Here is a 22,570-nt window from a genome sequence, read left to right as displayed (position 1 = left end):
CAAAGAACATATAAGCCAAATATAAACAAAACCCAGCTACCTCAATGGGCCTTCCTTCATGGATTTTAAAACTTTCTAAAAGGTGGGGTTGACTAATTGTCTCTTTGCTCAAATATTCAGTTCAACAATAAGCACAACCTTCTTTATTCTCCTTTTCTCACAATCTCACTCTCTGTCTAGCCCTGGCCTCTTTCTCTTCATCCCCCTGCCACTGAACCATTGCCCCATCACACCTAAGATTCATTGGTCACTAGTCAATAACTACTGAATTTATATTTTAGACTTCTCTAAATCTATTCATGCTATTTCAGCAATTTATGCACATTTTAAATTGCTTATAGTGTTATTCTGGTGACACCAGTTTGTGATCTGATTTTTGAATAAATACAGCCATTTTAAGACAGTCTTTGCATGGCTGTATTGTTTGCAGTCGCTTTGCCTGACAAATGATATTTGATATATCATTTTATCATGTCCATCCTCTAAAGACCTGTGCTATTCCGCTTCTTATATCCGAGTGTTTGATTCTTTCTTAAAACAAAGTTCATTGTGAAAGGAAATAAAAACATTCTTAGAACTTCTGCAATTTAAACTTTCCTTGTTTTCTGACTTTTCTTGGCTCTCGATCTGGGGTATCAGTTTTATCTCCTGGTTCTGAATTTCTCATCTGTCCTCTAAATACAAATTCACCTATTCCTTAATAATTCCTTCTGATTTTCTCTACGCTCAAGAAATTATTCTGACAATCTGTATCTTTAGAGCTGTACACAACATATGGCAACTCTATAAACTCTCAGAACCACTAACCCTAGGAGACCACTGTAACCCCGAACCTTTAACAGCCCAAAAAGGTCCAGGCAGCCGCAGAGCTGATTACTACAAAATGGCCATACGTTCCTAATCCTTCCACTCAGGGATCATTTATGCTGTCATTTTATGGGCTAGACAGTAATGACTGGCCCCTGTCTAAACCTCCAGGACCCCACCTTTAAAGGGGTGAATTGGTCTCAACCTCGCATTGGAATCATGTACTAGGTTACAGTACTCTTGTGTCCTAAGTACACAATTCATATCTCTTCCCAGATTGTTATTTCATTCTCTCTTTCCCTTGAGCTGCTGCCTGTTGGCCTTCCAGGGTAACTAATACATACATATGTATTTCTCACTTTCAGGGCCATGGTGCACCCTCTCCCTAATCCATAACCCACCACACAACCTATCAGACCAATCATTTGGCAGTTAAATTATTGCGTACCCTGGCAGCACAAATCATGATTTGTGTTAAAGCAGGATGAACCCCTTTGGTGCTCTGCTAAAATCTAGTCTTACAGTGAACTACAGCTTCTTGTAATAACTGGACTAGACACTAGCTTTTGTGGTCCTTTTACTTTATATTGTACATCTGTTTGACATCTGCCCTGTCTTCAACATAAAAGGTTAATAGAAATATTGATCACTGCAACCCCACTTTGAAAAGTACTAAGGTAAAGGTAGCAGAAATAACCATAAATTCTCTGAGTACCAGGATGAAAACAATATTGTATTAACTGTTACTACCAGAAATGAAAGTAACCTCCAAAATTTCACTTTTAAACTCTCGGGGGTATATAAACCTGCAACAACTGGTTCCATTAAAATATCACAGTACAATTATTGTATCATTTCACACATGCATTCGAATATTTTTCTCATTCCTCTTTTCCTCTCTTATCCTCTTGTATCCTGAAAACATTAAAAATAACCTTCCCTAAAGATACAACAGATTGTTTGACAGCCAATTAAATTACTTTAATGCAGAAGGCATGTAGGCTGCGTGGTTTTAATATTAATGCTGTAGATAATTAAACAAAAGCATCGCTATTGCCTTGCCAGCTCAGCATCCCCAGTGATTGTGTACATTCCGCTCAGATTGGGTTAGTTTGGCTCTGAGAACAAAAAATACACATTATTTTTACTTTAAACCAGACACAAACTAAAACTGCATGTGGTGATTGAAATGAACAGTATACTGCAGCAGATATGCTGTAGTCAGAAATGCAGTCGCAGAAAGCACTTCTGTTTTCGAGTACACTTAGTTGCTAAAAATTTGCTGAAGACATTTATATAATTCTTTCAATAGGTACTGCATTCAGTCAGTCAGTCATTTTCAGGACAAAGCAGTTTAGAAAATGCGTGACTGACTGACTGACACTGACTGATACTGTATTTCGTAATTGTCATTTTGATAAGAAACAGTCATTCAACATTAACAAATCTCTCACACACGGTTTTATGTTACAGTAGGTACAGAAAATGCTTTTTTTTATTAATGTTAGTATTCTGAAAGCAAGTAGCTACTGTAAGGTTAGGAAAGCATCCGTACTGATAAATAACTGCAAATGGCATTTTAAGATATTATGGAAATTTGATTAGATGTATGTATACAATCTTTGAATATGGAAATATGAATTATATTTAACTTTGAACAATGCCTTTTTAGCAAAAGACAGTTAGTCTTGACAGAACCCCCTTTGTAAGTTTACAAGACTGCTGCAGAGGCAATGATTGGTAAGGAGTGGAAGGCTCACTAGTTAAAATAAAACCACTGAATATCCTGATGTACGGAATTGATTTTTTGTTCTCAAAACTGCATGTATGTTTAAATATTTTTAACATCTCAATCATAGAAACACAATCACAAATATTTCATATCTGTCGTGTAATAACTATATTATCCTTCCATTCAACTATTGTCTTACTTGTTCATCCAGTTGAGCACTGCTGGGACTACTGTCTCATTAATATAAGCACAGATAGGTAACAGATTATGAACTTCTTTCTAACTTAACATTTATAAATACACTGCAGTATGTGAAAAATGCAATATTTGTACAACCCTAAATCAGAAAAAGTTGGGATGGTCTTGAAAATGCAAATTAAAAAAAAAGCAGTGAATCTTTTTTTTTTTTTTTTATTAATTTTATTACAATCAATACATAGCAATCAAGTTTTTACAAAAAAAAGAATTATGTTAAGAACAGATTGATCCCCACCCCTGAGAGAGAAAAGCAGTGAATCTTAAATTTGCTTTGACTTTAATTTCAATGCAGACAGTATGAACCAAAGATAGTTCATGTTTTGTCTGGTCAGCTTCATTTCATTTGTTAATATACAGCCATGCCTGCATTTTAGGCCTGCAACGGTGGCAGTAAAGAATTTACCACTTTGTAATGTCGCCATTCCTTCTCACAACACTTAAGATACCAAGCGATGAAGTGTTTCAGGAGTTATTTTGTTCTGCTTATCCTGCAAACACGTCTTAAGGTGTGCAACAGTACAGGGTCATCATTGTCGCATTTTTGTTTCAACATTCTCCACACATTCTCTATTGAGGACAAGGCAGGACTGTAGGTAGATCAGTTCAGTACTCATACCCTCTTCTTTCACAGCCATGCATTAGTAATGTGTGCAGAATGTGGTTTTGCATTGTTGAAAAATGGATGGATGTCCCTGGAAAAGATGTGGTCTTGAAGGCAGCATATGTTGCAATAAAATGTCAATGTACTTTTTCTGTATTAATGCTGCTACCACAGAAGTATAAATTATCTTTGTCAAGGGGACTGACACAACCCCATACCATGACAGACCCTGGCTTTTGGACTTGTTGCTGTTAACAGTCTTGATGGTCCTTTTTGTTTTTTGTTCGGTTTCTTGCAAAAACATCTGGAATACTAATTCATATGACCACAGTACACATTTCCACTGTGTGATAGTCCATCCCAGATGCCTCCAAGCCCAGAGAAGTCGATGCTGCTTCTGGACATGGTTAACATAAAGCCTTCTTTTTTGCAAAGTAAAGTCTGAAGTGGCATTCTGGATTGTAGTGCTTGACAAAGTTTTACCAAAGTAATCCATTTCCCATGTGGTTGTATCAGCTATTGATGTGTGAAGGTTTCTTGTTGTAGTGCTGAGGGATGGGAAATCACAGGATTCGGCTTAGGCTTACGCCCTTGCCCTTTACATACTGAAATTCAGATTCATTGAATTGTTTAATGGTATTGTGCACAGTAGAAGGAGAAATATGCAAATCTCTTCCAATCTTTCTTTTGAGAAACATTGTTTTTAAACATTTCAATAGTTTTCTCACATATTTGTTGACAAACAGGACATTCTCTGTCAATCTTTGATCCTCAAAGACACAGCCTTTCGTAGATACTGCATTTGTACCGGTCTTAGTAGAGTTCTATATTACTCTACTTTCCCTTTTTGTAAAATTTAATGTGTAGCCTTTGTCGGAAAGCCTCAAATCTCATAAAATTACCATGGTTCATAAGGTATTGTACTTTATAACTTCTCTCCACCTTCCCTTCTACATGTATAACCTCCGGTATTTAGGTAGAGTAAAAGACAAGCAGGAGTTGTTATACTTTAAATAATATATTATTGGTAATATTCATAAATAACAACAATAAGCAAAGTACAAGTGAACACTGGCAACCATACAACCTAATAAATGCTAATATGTAGTTTCAGACGGCACACAGACTTGCAGTTACTTTAAATGTCTATAGTTAAGTCATCGTTTTCTAGCTTTCTTCAGGGCAGGCCGCATGCCAGTCTCAATATGACTGCTGAGTTGTGCTTCTCAGTGTGGTCTTCTTTTCAGTCTATGGTCATGATGGTGAAAGAGAGAGATAGGGAGGGGTAAAGCAACCAAATTTATACATTCTCTGTTCAAATTCTACAGCCAATAGGGCGTCGTGGTACAGAATGAATTCTGATTCAAACTTAAACAGCCAACTTTATACAAATAGTATTCTGGTGCATCCCACATCCCACATGGCTTATTTTCACACCTGCAACCAAAACCCATTTGTTGAGTGAACCTTACCAGCTGGTAGTTTGGCTTTCCTGTTAGGGTTGATAGAGAGAGTCCTGCAGAGAATCACTTGCCCAAATGGTTTTAGGCACTTCCCCTAACCCTGTCAGAAAAGGCGCTTCCTAAATCAGTCCTAAAGACTCTTGGATTAGACATGGAAGTATATCAATGAAATAAAACACAAATATTACATTTGCTTTGTCTAACTTACAAATAAAGACGTACAAATTATTTATCAATTTACATACAAAACTTATCACCCCAACAGTACCAAATCATGATTACCTGTTTGGAAATCACATCATTATTTAGTTTTTATACTTCATTACTGGCCCTAATTTGCCCTCGTAACAACTTTTTTTGGAATGAGTTGCAGGTCTTAAATGCAGGAATGGATGTATATTAACAAATGAAATTAAGTTTACCAGACAAAACTTGAAATTATCTTGGGTTCACACTGTCTGCAATGAAATAAAAGTCAAAGCAAATGTATTTGCTTTTTCCATACCATCCCAACTTTTTCTGATTTGGGGTTGTAGTAACTACCACATTAGCTGAATACCAGATATTACATACAAATATATCATTTACCTTTTCTCTGAGTTTTCTTTCTCTCCTTTCTTGAACAGTAGTCAGGTAATTGACTGCTGCATATTCCAATACAGACAGGAACACAAAAACAAAACTGACCCAGAGGTAAATATCCACTGCTTTGATGTAAGAGACCCTAGGCATTGATGCATTGACTCCAGTGATTATAGTAGACATGGTCAGAACTGTGGTGATACCTAATAGCATAAGACAAAACCCACAAAAGCCATCAGTGATTAGCATACTCCATATATTTTAAAATAAAGATTAAAAGCAATATATACAATAGAGCATATATATATATATATGCACATATATTCATATACACAGTGTAAACACTACAATACTACACACTTTCTCTTTATTTAAATATTTAAATTTTACCTTTGCTTTTTGTGTCCTTTGCATGTTCAATCTAGATAGTCAGACTAGTATTACTGAAACATTGTAAACATCAAACTTTCCTGGTTACTTTATAATTGGTTGGAAAGAAAATCAAGGAATGCACTAAGATCCTTACTTCTTTAAGATAAACTTCAAACTGGAATGTCTCATTTCAGTCTCAACATTTGGCTGTTTCTGATTTGGCCTCATAGTCTCTAAATCCCAATGTAATCAGTGAGTTGCCAAAACTAACAGAAGCAGCAACTCGGGCACATGAATGGGTCAGTACATAGTGGTCTGAAGACATCACAGATGAGAACCCTGGTGTCCATGTTACTAATTTTGGGACCACACAGTACACAGCATTGAACAGCACCTCATGTTGTCATAGCTTGGAGTGACACCATTTTTACTATGGAAATTAAGCATTTCTAGTAAATTATAACTCTGGAGTACCTGACATTAAACCTAAATTGAACTAACTGAAGTTTCCATCTTAATCTTGCCTGCCAGCACTATATACTAAGGAAGCATATTCTCACTGTTCAAGAAAAAATAATGATTGCAATATTTTGCAATAATAATTATTGCATGACACTTTAACAGTATTACATTATTTCATGGGCATGCTCCACTCGTCTATTGACAGTTAGTAAGGAAGAAGCAGCATGCACATAGTGTGGAATCATGTGACAAGTACGGAACAGAAGTTATATTTATACATTTAATCCTTCTGAGGAGTAAACTTAATCCACCCAGTGTCTAGGGTCTGAGGGAGCTAGTCATTATGGCATCAGTATTTGATGCAAGGCAAGAAGCAAACATGATAGATGGTACGCCAGTCTCTTTACAAGGCTCAATCACACAGCCAGAAAAAAAAAAGAATATGATGTTTTCAACCAAGTAACTAAAACTATTAAATAAAATATCTGTTTACTTTTAATCCTACAATTTGCTATAGATATTTTTAAACAGTGTGATCTGGTGGCTCGGGTTGGGGATGAAAAAAGGGTGAAGGCTGATAATTGAGAAGTATTACTGACATATTTCCAGTTTTCAGCATTAAGAGAAGAAATCAAACACATTTACACACTCAGTGATACCAACCAATCCTCAATTGCACAGGGAGAAGATGCAAACTGTGAGGCAGAAATGCTAGCTCTGCACCACCACTATGTCTATGTTAAAACAGCTGTACTAAACTGAATAAAATTTATAAAAAATAAATGTATACCTATAACTTTTGTTCAGTTCTTATCACATGATTGCGTGATACATGAGAGGTTAATCTGTCCCTCAATAGCTGTCACCAGAAAGCCGAAGCACAGACATTCATGACGCTACCTGCAGCAGCAGACAATATCTTTGCGAAACAGTGCAATGGTATTGCAAAATAACAAAATAATTATTGTGAAATAATGCAAACAGATGCCCTAAGTCCTAAAAGAACTATGGAATTAATGAGAGTCACATGGAGGAATCACAGTATTCCTGCCGAGTGCAGAAGAACAGTGACCATTTAGTTTAGTAACATTGCACTATTAAAAGTAGAAAGGAAGATTTTCTTCTTGGTGACTGCCAACAACATAACATCTGCATTAACGTAAGTGGCCAGAAATTCACAGTTTCTTTGAATGCATAGAACATGCATTGTTGAATTGGGATCAGATCGAAAGGACCATGAATGAGAAAAAGGTCTTTAATGTGGTATGGCTGAATCTACAAAAAGCATATGGTTCTGTTCTATGGCAGTTAATCAGCTTTATCATAGACTTCTTTCATATACCAGAACATCACTGAGAGCTATTATGCAAATTTTAAAATTTGCCATTTGCTGCAAGGCTGTATAACCAGCTGGCAGAGGGATAGGAAAGTGATGTTCCATTTCATCCATCTTCCTCACAACTGGTTTTGTGATCATCCTGAATGGTGCAAAGGTAATGGCCTGCACAGTGTGAAGCAGCTTAGATGAGAAATTGCCAATCTTATGCTGCTACAGGCATTACATCACAAGCCTCCTCCAGACACCCTCATATACAGTTAGGTTACTTGAAACCAGTTCTTCAAATCTCTCATTAGAACAATAGAACAATCTAGACGAGAACAGGCCAATCAGCCCAAACAAATTTCACCAGCCCTTTTAGCTTAATTCTTTTTAAGAAATATCAAGTCTATTTTTAAAAGTCCCTAAAATTCTATCGTCTACCACACTACTTGGTAGCTTAGTCAAAGTGTCTATGATTCACTGTATTAAGAAAAACTTCCTAATGTTTGTGCAAAATTTACCCTTAATATGTTTTCAGTTGTGTCCCTGCATTCTTGATGAACTTGTTATAAAATAACAGTCTTGGCCCACAGTACTAATTCCCTTCATAATTTTAAATACTTACATTTACATATTTAGCCAATGCTTTTCATCCAAAGTGACTTACAATATTTGAGATATAATTGGTTACATTTCTTTTTGTTTTTTTACAGTTGGAAGTAACTTGCTCAGGGTCACACAGCATCACTGGTGGATTTTGATCCTACAACCTCAGGGTTTGAAGCCTTAACCACTGCGCCACACTGCCAGTCTTCACACTTCAATTATGTCTCCTCTTAATCTTCTTTTGCTTAAACTGAAACTGCTGAAGTCTTTTACTTTTTCTGCATAATTCATCCCCTGTTTCCCTGGAATAAGCCTAGTTGTTTTTCCCTGGATTTTTTCTACAGCTTCTATGTCCTTTTTGTAGCCTGGAGACCAAAACTGCACACAGTATTCCAGATAAGGTCTCACTAGTGCATTATAAAGGCTGCGCATAACCTCCTTAAACTTGTACTCTACACACCGTGTTGTATACCCTAACATTTTGTTTGCCTTCTTAATGGCTTCTGAACACTGCCTGGAAGTCGATAGCTTAGAGTTCACTATGACTCCTAGAAACTATTGAAATTGTCAGAAAAAAAAATTAAATGTTTACTTCCTATGTGTAATACTTTACATATACTGACATTAAATTTCATCTACCCAAGTCTGTATGCTGTCAAAATTCTTCTGTAATGATTCTATGGATTCCAGATTATCTACAAATCCACCTATTTAGTGTCAGCTGTAAAACTGCCCTGCTTGTTACTTATATTCCTGTCCTAATCATTTATACTGTATATATTAAACAAAGCATCGACCCTAGCACTGACCCTTGTGGAACATTACTTTTAACATCAGCCAAATTTGTTAAGTACCTCGCACCATAACCTTCTGTTTCCTGTGTCTGAGCCAATTTTGCACCCATCTACAAACATCACCCTGAATTCCCACTTCTTTTAGTTTGATGCCAAACTTCTCATGTGGCACCTTATCAAATGTTTTCTGACAGTCCAGATAAATAATATTATAAGCTTCACTTTGATCATAACCTTTTGTTGCTTCCTCATAGAATTACAGCATATTAGTAAAACATGACCTCCTTCTTCTGAACCCATTCCTTCCACTTTCTAATTTTCCTGTGATGCATGTTAAGCTTCCTGGCATGTAGTTGATTGGATCTGCCTGGTCACCCTTTTTAAATAGCAGGATAATATTTGCCATTTTCCAGTCCTACGGAATTTCCCCAGTGTACAGTGACTTCCCAAAAATATGTATCAAGAGTACATATGTACTCGCTAATCTCCTAAAGAACTCAAGGGTAAATATTATCTGGTCCTGGAGATTTGTTTAATTTCAAGATATTTAATTTAAGCAATACAGCTCCCTATACAATTTTCTAAATCACTCAGTACATCCTTATTAGTCTTTTTTAATGCTGGGAGGTTATCTACTTCCTCACTTTTGAAGATCTCAGAAAAATGCGAGTTTACAACATCCGCTATTTCACTGTGTGTATTATTTAATTCCCCCTTACTAATCCTAATGCACTTCACTCACTCCTTGATTGTTCATTTAAATAATCATTTTGGCTTAGATAGATAGATAGATAGATAGATAGATAGATAGATAGATAGATAGATAGATAGATAGATAGATAGATAGATAGATAGATAGATAGATAGATAGATACTTTATTAATCCCAAGGGGAAATTCATATACTCCAGCAGCAGCATACTGATAAAAAACAATATTAAATTAAAGAGTGATAACAATGAAGATATACCAGACAGACAATAACTTTATATAATGTTAGCGTTTACCCCCCTGGTGGAATTGAAGTATAGTGTGTGGGAGGAACGATCTCCTCAGTCTGTCCGTGGAGCAGGACAGGACAGGACTGCTCCTCTGTCTGGAGATGATCCTGTTCAGTGGATGCAATGGATTCTCCATGATTGACAGGAGCCTGCTCAGCGCTTGTCGCTCTGACCACGGATGCCAAACTATCCAGCTCTGTGCCTACAATAGAGCTGCCTTCCTCACCAGTTTGTCCAGGCATGAGGCAACCCTCTTCTTTATGCTGCCTCCCCAGCACACCACCGCCTAGAAGAGGGCGCTCGCCACAACTGTCTGATAGAACATCTGCAGCATCTTATTACAGATGTTGAAGGATGCCTGCCTTCTAAGGAAGTAATCTTCCACCTTATCTGCTATATTCTTCTCCAACTGTCTTTTAGACTCCCTAATATCCTTTTTGATGTTTGCCCTCATGTTTCATACACCCTACAGTTCACATTGGAGTTATTATTCTTATACACCTTATACAGCTGTTTTTCCTTTACAGCTTCTGTTTTTAACTCTTTATTAACTCACTGTGGAATTTTTTAAAATTTCCTACTAATTCCAAATTTAGGTATGTACTTGTCCTGCATTACAAATAAAACTCTTCTAAACCTGTTCCACTGCTCCTCAACTGTCACTACACTTAAAAGCTTTCCCAGCCTATTATCATTATACTGTACTTTGCCACTTCTGCTCAAAACACACTCCTAAAATATGGGCTCTTCCCTAATTCTTTCCCGGTTAAGCCATATGTACTCACTAAGACTTGGCTTATCATCCAACTGAATAGAACTTTAAATTCTGTTTGACATAAACAACAACCCCACCGCCTTTTCTGTTTTACCTATCCTTCCTAAAAAATGTGTATCCCTTTATGTTATATTCATCTTCGTCTTTGTTATTTACCCAGGTGTCCATTATTGGTATAATATCATAATTATGCTCCTCTATATAAAACTCCAACTTATTTGTTTTATTTATATTGATACTTCTAGCACTAAGGCAAGCTATTTTTATTATGTTACTCGTTTTACTTTTACATTTAAATGTTGGGTTACAATTTACATACTATGAATTTTTATTTTTACACTATTGTTTGTTCACCCATGGCCTGACCTAAACTCCCTGTCTCCTAGTTTAAGCAATCCTTGTCTATCCTACTTATATGCCTCCCCAACACATTAGTGCTCCACCGGTTCAAATGTAACCTGTCACAGCAGAACAGGTCCCCATCTGTTCCAAAAGGAGTCTCAGTGTCCCATAAACCATTACCCTTCTCCTCTACACCAAGATTTGTGCCACTTGTTAAGACTTCTAATCTCCTCAGTTTTAGCTGGACTAGCGCATGGCATAGACTGAACTTCAGAGAAGACTACCTTGTCAGTTCTGCTTATCAGCCTGGCACCTAAATCTTTACATTTTATCACAGAACTGACAAACTAACCTTAAGTATATCACTTATTCCAACATGGACAATGGCAAATGGATCCACCCCCACTCTGCCCAAGTGCCTATCACCCCATTCAGATGGTTTCCCATCTATGCATCCAGAAGACAACACACAGTACAAGACTCTGTGTCTCTAGAGTAAACATTGCTTCAATCCCCCTAATGATTGAGCCTTCAACTATCATTACCTCTCTCTTTCTGGGAACTGTTTTTGAGGTGGCCTGTTGGGGCTCTTCATGAATGCCTACCATCTCAGAAAATTCAGAGACACCGTCCAGCTCCATAAACGGTTAACATTTCCAGTTCTGAAGTTGATGCCCCGGGACAGTGTGCACCCTTGTGCCTTATGACCGTGACCCACCCATCTCTACCTGTCTGGTCTGGAACCTCCTCCTGCTCCACCTTAGGGGTGCACACTATCTCTCTAAAGAATACCAGGTATGCCAATTCTCTACCACAAATCTTCCTCCACTTCAGCAACCCCAGAGCTTGAGGTGCGGGATCAGCAGGCATCTCCTGCAGATGTAGCACTCATAGAAGACTATCTCATCCAAGCCATCATCTAAAAAGTCCAACATTCAACAGGATTTGCATTGCACTGACCTTATTATTAAAATTTGAGTTAGAATTACTAAAACTGCCTTATTTTTTGATTTTACTAAAATTAAGTGATTTAACATAAATAGTAAAATTTAAAAAAATTAAGCAAAAGAAATCATATTAAAGAACTGCTGTAGTCATTTTATACCTTTTGACCCTTTAGGCTCCTTGAATATTTTCTCCCTCAACTGCCTGCTGTTTTTTCTTTCTATGAGGTTAACTTTACTTTTCTCTGTCTGTTCTCCTAAGTTTGCGCTCCTCTTATACCTTACTTAAAGGCTCCCCACTCACACCATTTGTACTCCTTTGTATTAATGAACTCCTATGCAGTCACCCTCTTAACTGCTCTACTTTCCCGACTGCTAAAAACTATTCAATCTAGAAAAAATTGTTTACTGAATATCCGCTGCTAATAAATTCCTTACTGTCTTGATTGCTTCTACAGCCGCTTGTGCCTAATCGGCATCTTAAAGCTTTGAAGTCATATTTGCTGCCTTTCTTTTTTTCCCATAATAAGGAATCACTGTTTCTAGAGACAGTTACTTACAGAGATGCTGGTGTCAGCTATTGCTGCTTCCCACCCTGCCCCGCCAACACTAATTTGAATATAAATACATGAACAAGTATACGTAACAAAAAACAAATAACTTTTAAAAATGCAATCCCAAATAACCAGCTGCTTTTGCTGCTGTGTGGGCAAAAAAAAAGCAAAAAACCCTTCTAAAAGGAAAAAAATCGATAGAAATTCCTACACAGCTCCTTACAGGCAACAAAAACACAAGTTTTTATGGGCAAAATGTATTTTTAATCAACTCTCATGCCACAGCAAAACAGCAACTCCTATCTGCTTCTCTCTTGCTTGTAAAGATGATGTCAGCATGTTAGTAGTCTCCTCAGCACATCCAATATCATAGGACAGGTCCTATAGTCTATCAATATGCAAAGATAGCAGAATAGACACAATTTCATTTCAAGTGACAGGACAGAAAGAGAACACTGGTGCTCAAGGAACCACCAGTTAGACGCCTTGGCAGAAACTGTAAATCACAGCTTTTAGACAAGTAAATAGCAATGGTAATCGCACACAGATGGAAGGAGCGGCAGGAGAAGATTGACCAGAGCTATCCCAGAAAATGTAAGATATGGTGTTACCAATTTACACTATACCTGAAAATAAGGAAGATAATCTGCAATTAAAGTGACAAAACTAGATGCCAAAGTGAACAAATACATTCAAAAATGGCTCAGATTTTCCAGATGCCAATATGATGCTGCCTTGTTTGGAACGAATATACTACATCTACTGCTAAAGAGCATTTCTGTGGGATAAAAGCAGGAGATGGTTAGGTTTGCGCTGGATTTCTTACAGTCAAGTGACCAACTGATGAAGAATAAAACAGGGCTAGTTTAGAAGGCAGAGGAGTCTGCTGACCAAGCCATATCCAGATTGAGGCACCAGAAGCTTATAGGGAATACAGAGCAAGGGAAAACTGGTCTAGTGGGGGAAAACCAAAACCAAGAAGACTTTGATCAAAGGCATCCATGAAAGAGAGAAGGAACATGTTGGTCACATATGTAACATGGATGGAGGAAGACCTGTTTCTGCTGGAACCTGTCAGCCAAGGTTTTGAACTCTTTGGAGGATGTTATCCTAAGAACTGTGGAAATGGCTGATCTTAAGAAGATTGCAAAGGCAAGACTGAGCTTCCCTAATCAGGCCATATATAACACCTTCCCAAGACAAGCTAATGTGAGTCAATGGTTCAACTTGGAAGAAAAGTGTGACCTTTGTAACACAGATCAAGTAAACCTCCATCACATTGTGGCTGGCTGCAAGGTCACCTTGGCCCAGAGCTGATACAAATGGCAACATGAGAAGGTGTTAAGGAAGCTAAAAGAACTAACAGAGCATATGAGAGCTCAAACAAACAAAGAGTCCTAATGTCAAAAGCACAACCAATCTGTAACAGTAAGTGAAGATACATAGTCTTGCCTAGTGCATGAAAGAACATCAGTCTTCACCACAGGAAATTCTTGGGCTATGAGAGCAAACTATACAAGCAATTGAAGTTCCGTAATATAATCAACACTGCCTCAATGAGACCTTACATCAGTTTGTGGTCAATAATTGAGAAGCTTGTTTTGCTGGTCAAACTGACAGTTCCCCGGGAGGAGGGCATCCAGGAAGCCTCCAAAAGAAAAAAAGTGAGATATGCTGAGCTGGCGGAAGAGTACATGGGGAAGGGTTGGACAGTAACAACTTACTCAGTGGAAATTGACTGTTAATAAATCAACAAGCAAGAAATGCCCACAACATAGTAAATAATATGCAATACAACACATCTAAATATACTGTATATTGTAAAACTAAACTTATTAAGAAATATATTTAAAAAAAATATTGCAAATATTGTCTCTACACAGAAACCTGACACTTAGTTATTTAATTTGTGATTTTGGTTTGTATAATTTCTGGGTTAAATTAAAGTAAGAAGAGCTTCTTCACTTGTTTCGATAAAACAAACTGTGCTTGGGGTTCTGATTTACATTTTTTGCAGGTAGTGAGTACAAAATATACCAGGGAAATTAAATTACCAGATCTGCTTTTCAAAATGATCTCTTGGCCTAATCCACTCTTTAGAAACAGTACTTGAGAAGCAAAATTTTAGAAACAAAAATAAAACATGTGAGGTGCATGTATTCGATTGCACCATATTCTGAATGACACATGGATGAAAATGTTTACTTATCAAAGTAACACCAAAGTAATGTAATGTTTACTTGCAGTTCATCTAGAACCCTAAAACTACCAGTCTACAGCAGCTATAGCACTTAGTAGTCCATTTGAAGACAGATATTATGAGCCTAGTTTGCTAGAGATACTGTATAAATATGGACTTGTAAAATTATAGCACAGACAAGAATTACAGTAAAATTGTCATAAGGTATTACGATACAGAACATGATGATGCATATTATACATATACAGCATATACAGTATATATATATATATATATATATATATATATATATATATATATATATATATATATATATATATATATATATATATATATATATATATATATATATATATTAACACTTACCAAGCGATACTCTAGCTGGTACAGCCCTGCGGTCAATCCAAAATGATACCCACGATAACATAACCATTAAAGTTGCTGGGAAATAGGTTTGTAGCAGGAAGAAAAAAATGTGCCGCCGAAGTGTGAAGTTGATGTAAAGTCTATTATACCAACCTGTTAGGGAAAAATGTGTAGTGAGCATACACACTTCTGCAAGATATGCTGTACAGGAGGCAATAAATATATAAAGAAACAGCAAACTATCCCAGAAAGTAGACATTTATAGCCTTACTAGGTATTTTATCCTTGGAAAATAACAATACCTGTACTACTGTAGAAGGCAAGCCGGGAAGTTGTATGAAACTTCTGTATAAGAAACTGAGACAAGGATATCCTTTCATCTGTTTTTAAAGACTCATCGCCATTTTTCCAGTAAAGCATCAGATCCTCATCTGTGTATGCATCTGTGGAAATTTTAAAATCAATCATTAGGCCTGTGGAATTATCATTAGTGGTAAATAAATTAACTGGCTTTACAACTTTACAATATCTTTAACATGTACTGTACATTAAATTAAAAGACACTCTAAAACTCACTACAATGATGGAACACTTTGTGAAAACATTTAACCATTATCTGTTATTTGTGTAAAAGTTCTGGGAGAAAACATGAAAAGGAATGAACACTTATGGGAAATCATTAATTTTTTTATCATTTTAATGTTGTGAAACCTGAAAAAGAAAATCTTTGGACAATGTCAAAACCTTCTTTTTTGTCATTATTAATTTTTATATACATTGTTATATAATCAATAAACATGAGATAAATTTGCATGTGTTTATCTTAACTGTGAGAAAACTATGATAAGCACAACTAATGATAAAATGAACAACTAATATCTATACACAACTCAGCAGTAACTGTGAGGTTAAATTTTAATTTTAAAATTTGTAGATTAAAATAAAGTATACTGTAACAAATAAATGTAAGAGAGAGAGATACAAACTTGTGTATTTTGAAAGATCTTCTATGCAGGAGCAGTCTTTTAGATACTTAAGCTAGTAAGTACTATTACTCATTATGTTGGCTATCATGATTGAAAGAAGACATCCTTGGGACTTTGATAAGGCCTAACTTGTAAATTTTGTGAAAAGGAATACTCAACTGGCTGATGTTTTACAAGTACCAGTGGTTAAGACAATGTTGCCATGGAATCTGGAGGAGAAAATACTGTATTGTCTATGGGCAACAATGAACAAATATACACACGCTGACTTCCTTTTCTGAGATTTAGTGGAAGCTGGCAAGGAAAAAATGCTCTGCACCTTTAACTGCAAAAGTCAACCTTAGGAAAAGGCAGGATAGTTTCTTAAAAACAATGGCTCTTGTAATTTGTGAGTTACCTATGTACCTTTGGGGAAGAAAGAGGTGTTATCTTGCTATAACCACCAGGATTTTGGTCATATCATGTGCAATGGTGATGGACAGGTTGACAGATGAGATTTGACAGGAGTCCCCACAGACTATTATGTTTGCTGATGAAATTGTGATCTGTAGCAATAGTAGGGAGCAGGTTGAGGAGACACTGGAGAGATGGAGATATGCTCTAGAGAGTACAGGAATGAAGGTCAGTAGGAACAAGACAGAATACATGTGTGTAAATGAGAGGGAGGTCAATGGAATGGTGAGGATGCAGGGAGTAGAGTTGGCGAAGGTGAATGAGTTTAAATACTTGGGATCAACAGTACAGAGTAATGGGGATTGTGGAAGAGAGGTGAAAAAGAGAGTGCAGGCAGGGCGGAATGGGTGGAGGAGTTTCAGGTGTCAGGGGTAATTTGTGACAGACGGGTATCAGCAAGAGTGAAAGGGAAGGTCTACAGGACGGTAGTGAGACCAGCTATGTTATATGGGTTGGAGACGGTGGCACTGACCAGAAAGCAGGAGACAGAGCTGGAGGTGGCAGAGTTAAAGATGCTACGATTTGCATTGGGTGTGACGAGGATGGATAGGATTAGAAATGAGTACATTAGAGGTTTGGGTCAAGTTGGACGTTTGGGAGACAAAGTCAGAGAGGCAAGATTGCGTTGGTTTGGACATGTGCAGAGGAGAGATGCTGAGTATATTGGGAGAAGGATGCCCCAATGGATGCTAAGGATAGAGTTGCCAGGCAAGAGAAAAAGAGGAAGGCCTAAGAGAAGGTTTATGGATGTGGTGAGAGAGGCCATGCAGGTGATGGGTGTAACAGAACAAGATGCAGAGGACAGAAAGATATGGAAGAAGATGATCCGCTGTGGCGACCCCTAATGGGAGCAGCCGAAAGAAGAAGAAGAAGATCTGTTATATTTGTCTGTTATGTATAGAGCTTCTTTCTATTTTTTCGTGGGTATCCCTGAAGTTGGAGTATTAATCTTGGCTTAATTTTGTGGGTTTTAACACTCGAGGATTGAAATTCTGAAACCAGAAATTTTGTTTTGAGCTCCAGTTCAGAAGTAATATATTTACCATCCTTTTTTCAACGTCATTGTTGTTTTGCGGATCGTGTTGCTATGCAGTGCGTAGCAGTGTCTGTTTCCATGTGCATTTCCCATTAAGCACCAGGACCGCACAGCTTGTGACATCATCAATGTGCTAAATATCACTCTACAAGATTCACTTGTATCTGAGACTGGACCAAACTTAGTACACTACTTTCTTTGAAATTTGATTGCTGGTATTTTGAAACCAAGCTGTGCCTCTTGATTACGATTCTTGGTTTATGATTTGGCTTTGGCATTTCTCTCTTTTTCACTTTCAGTTTTGACCAATGCTTTGCTCTTTGACTCGTTTTTTTCTCCTGATTCTTACTCTTACTTTTAGACTGACTGTAACTTTTATAGTTAGTATAACATATTTCCTAATGCATTTTTTAATTTTCCCTGTTACTTTGGAATTTTGATCTTGTTTCTATGTAACATTTCCTAGTTGCTTTCTGGTTCCAATAATGTCATATGAAGTACTTTGCTAATGCATGACTAATGCAGAGTTCATGTTATGGGAATTTTTGTAGCTGCAAGGTTGCTTTTGATTTTTCATTCAATAAAGACAAAAAGCAAATGAAATGTGTTACATTTTTATGAAACATTACATTATGTGGGGAAAAATAAAGTGGTGCAACAAGGCTTTAGGTCACCATTACATCATAATTCACTGATTTTGAGTAACAAATTTATCTTTGAATATTGTCATTTGTAGCTGCCACCCCAAACAGCATTCATTCAGTGGAATTTCCTATTGGGAAACTAGAATTTTTATAGTTCTCATTACAATGTAGCAAAAAAGAAAGTAGATCAATATCTGGAATCAAGTACAAAACACTTTGCTAATTAGAATGAAGCTGAGGGACATCTTGATCTTTACTCACCGCAGTGAAGGACAACACAATGGCGCTTAGTTTTGAAAAAAAAAACACCATGAAAGCTTTGTATGTTCTCCATAAACTTTGTAAAAAAGAAGTGAGTTGTTTTATGATCTTTTTTTAAAATGGGTATTTATAAAATAATATTTTCCATTGCTTGCCTGCCTTGCACTGTTCGGCAAATACCTGATCACATAGAGATTAGTGCTGCTATAAGACAGACTCAGAGTCTTGCACTTAAGACATACAGTTAGTGCAGTTTGAATATTATTTGCACACTATTGTGGTTTGTCCTTTTCCACCTCAGAGTCCATTTGATTTTAAATCAGAAGTGTTGCTGCTTCAAATTAGGCAGTTGATCCATCCATCCATTATCCAACCCGCTATATCCTAACTACAGGGTCACGGGAGTCTGCTGGAGCCAATCCCAGTTAACACAGGGTGCAAGGAAGGAAACCAACCCACCACAGGGCAAGCACTCACACACACACACACACACACCAAGCACACACTAGGGACAATTGAGAATCGTCAATGCACCTAAACCTGCACGTCTTTGGACTGTGGGAGGTAACCGGAGCGCCCGGAGGAAACCCACGCAGACACGGGGAGAACATGCAAACTCCACGCAGGGAGGACCCGGGAAGCGAACCCAGGTCTCCTAACTGCGAGGCAGCAACGCTACCCACTGCGCCACCATGCCGCCCTTAGGCAGTTTATAGTTAATATAATTTTCATGGAAACAGGTGGTTGCAAGGTTCTCATATTAATTAATGTTTAAATTTACAGTATTTTATCAGATGATGACAATGTTAGAGGATATCACAATGATCTGATGCCAATCAAGACAGACTGGACAGCAGCATCCCACTGTATGATTGATTGATTGTGACATAGTGTTTGAATATGTATCATTAGTCATCAGCAAAACTATGACGGATAATATTAGGTAACTTAATGTTAGAGAAGTCTGCACACATAAAGAAAAATTCTGATACAACACCAGTGGAATTTTAATGCCAACCTCGAGTATTTGTAATTGGTAGGCCTATGTGTAATATTTTAAGGTCATATGGATGGGAGTTGTGACTTATGTACATAGTTTTTTTTTATTTTTAGTTTTTTTTTTGTGCAGCTGTGTGGTGAGTTTTCTTTAAAAATGACATTTTTTAGAGTTTAGTGTTTAATTTGCAATAATCTGTATTTATATATTTATTTTAAAAATCTAGTTACAAAAAACAACCAAACAAAAACTTCACCTTCTGCTTTTCTGATTCTCTGTCTGCTTCTGTCTTTCTCTCTCTTGCTCGCTTTCTTTCTTTCTCAGTCTCTCCTCCCAAACCTCAGATGTCTTTCCTGTTGTCTGATCTAACAGCAGGAGAAAAATATCTGTCTACTCAGCTGATTTGTCTCATAGCCCCTACTGAATATTATTAAATTAAAACATTTTCTAGTTTTTGCCCAAGTACATCTCTGTTACAGTGTTTCTGAAATGCTTACACACTAAACCTGATTCGTGGAACAAAAATGTTCCAGGCCAAATCTCAGTTATCAAATCAATCACTCTTTTAGCCAAACCTTACACAATGCTCACCTTGTTAGACAAAATTTGTGTAGCTCATTCACTTTTTTTTTTTGCAAAATTGTAAACACATTTCTCCTTATGTTTGCAGTCATTTAGCACTGTGACGCAAAATTGAAAACAAGACCACAAAGGTTAAACACAACTAGCATAAGATATGATTCAAAATTGTTCACATATTTATAAATATGTGAAGAGGTCAGTGTATGATAAGAATCTATACTAATAAAAGGCAAAGCCTGTTAAACATCTTAGATTCACGAGTAGCGATTTGGGTAGTGAAATGTCTATCGAGGTGATCACCATCGATCAAAGAACTGTCACTTACCGAGTGGTTTCCATGCCCGGAGATGCCGCCTGCCTTTTCCATTCTCTTTGTTACATATTGCATGGCTATATCAGGCTCACTCTTATCCGGAGGAACATTGTGTCTTATGTATTGAATAACTGGGACAGGTTCAAGGTGTGGACTGATGACGGTACAGGAGATAATTAAACTACACAGGGACACTATAAGAGTGAAATGCTTAGGCCCTTCACCTATGCTTCTGCATGTGAGTTGATTGCTGCCGCTGAATTATTCGGTTCTCGCTTTCAAGTGTACCGAAATGGCCAAATATTTTACACCTTTGGAGAACCGCCAATGCCTCTTAAAAATCTTAGTTTCACAGGTGATGATTTGAATAGTGGACACTTTGATGTTTATGAATGTTTCAACTCTCAATGATGCAGCTAGACAAAAACAACTTTGTGACGCTGCCGCCAAATACTCGCAGAAAAATCCACAAGTTAATAGACACGCTGTCGTTAAATACTCACAGGCAAATCCACAAGTTCATAGAGACGCTGTTGCTAAATACTCGCAGAAAAATCCACAACTTAATACCGAGAATGCCTGTTAAACATCTTAGATTCACGAGTAGCGATTTGGGTAGTGAACACTTCGATGAATGAAACCTGTTATCTTTACAACGGTTGACAAACACGGAATATAACTTGAACACAACACATCCTCCAAATACGAACCTGATTGAAAGAAATAATGATAATCAAATCCTTGATGACAGCAACACTCATAACAGTGACAAAACAATTACACTGACAATCATGTTAAGTTATTTTTAAAATGTTTCCTTTTCTTTTTCATAACTTATTTAACACACTACCTCTCCGTTGTGAAGCGCAGGTATTTTACTAGTAGCAAATAAAAGCCTGATGAGAGTGCAAGCACCACAGGTCGAGAACAGGAACAGATACCAACCTTCAGATAGCCAGAGTAAGAATGTGTATAATAGGTGAAAGACAAGGAAGAAGAGGAAGAAAAAGAGAAATCATTCTAGATGAAATACAGGCAACAGTCATAGTTCATGTTCTTATTCATGGAATAACAACAAGGGAAACACAAAAAACAGTGTAACCCAGTTTGAGTAAATTCTCAGTCGCCTCCATAATCAGGACGTTTAGTGGAAAGAACTGGGGCCTCATTTTTAAAACTTGTGTGGACCTGAGCATGAAAATATGCTCACACCAAAAACAAATTCAGATTTTTAAAACCTGAAGTACACATATTTCTACACAATTCACCATCTATAAATCAGAATCACTTTATAAATATGTGTACATGAGCATGCCTAAAATGCCACCCTGAAACATCCATATATGAAGCATACTAATCAATCTTTTACATATGCAGTCATGATGCTGCAGAATTTAATTGGCTGGCACATTCAGCCCCCGCCACCTGCATTCAAGGGTATCTGTTTGTGTTCTGTAACTGTAAGCGCAAGATCATGTGTAGCATTACAGCACCTCTCTTATGCGCTGTGGGGTTCCAGGAAAGATGTAAAGTACCATCATCTCGGTGGGTAGCCGCTATCACCTTGCACATGTAATAGCATCATTGCTATTCTAAATGTTTTCCTTTCACCCTACACCCCGTTCCTAAAGCTCATACACTTATTTTCAGCATTGCAGTATATAAAAGAAACACTTTGCCCAGGAATATCTCCTTCCGGCAATGGACTTGGCCTTTGGTGACCTACTGTAGATGTGGAGTCATGTCAAGGTTGGATATGGCACACCAAAGAAGTCTTGCCTTGCAAGGGAGAACATTGCCAGTGATGTACATGAAATCCACTGGCTGGGTACAACCCACAGACATGATACTGAGGCAGAATGAATATTCTTCCTTAGCTCTGACATGGTAACGTTTCACTGTTGTACAACATTTTACTGTGATATTCCTTTTGTTTGAATTTCTTTGCCTTTGTTCTTTGGATTTTATATTACTATAACATTTTTAGGAGTGCAAACATTATATATTGCTTACAGTGTGCAGTTTTCTTTAGTTAAATAAACATTATTGCTAAAGTATATATTTTTCTTTATTATTTTGGTGCAATAGACTTCCCATGCTATAACTCTACAGGCAAATG

At 37.2% G+C, this 22,570-nt stretch overlaps 1 protein-coding gene across 1 annotated transcript in view; it reads right to left on the bottom strand.

The window, feature by feature from the left end:
- Positions 1-22,570, bottom strand: part of LOC120525581 (gamma-aminobutyric acid receptor subunit rho-2-like) — a 100,111-nt gene that overhangs the window by 1,688 nt on the left and 75,853 nt on the right. Inside the window, exons 6-8 of the mRNA XM_039747997.1 lie at positions 15,482-15,622; positions 15,180-15,332; positions 5,450-5,646 (exon numbers count right to left, since the gene is read on the bottom strand). Coding sequence (XP_039603931.1) covers positions 5,450-5,646; positions 15,180-15,332; positions 15,482-15,622 — 491 coding nt within the window. The remainder of the gene's footprint in view (positions 1-5,449; positions 5,647-15,179; positions 15,333-15,481; positions 15,623-22,570) is intronic.

This window comes from Polypterus senegalus, chromosome 3, assembly GCF_016835505.1.
Source record: "Polypterus senegalus isolate Bchr_013 chromosome 3, ASM1683550v1, whole genome shotgun sequence".
NCBI classification, from domain to species: domain Eukaryota; kingdom Metazoa; phylum Chordata; class Cladistia; order Polypteriformes; family Polypteridae; genus Polypterus; species Polypterus senegalus.
This window is presented reverse-complemented; position numbering and strand designations above follow the sequence as displayed.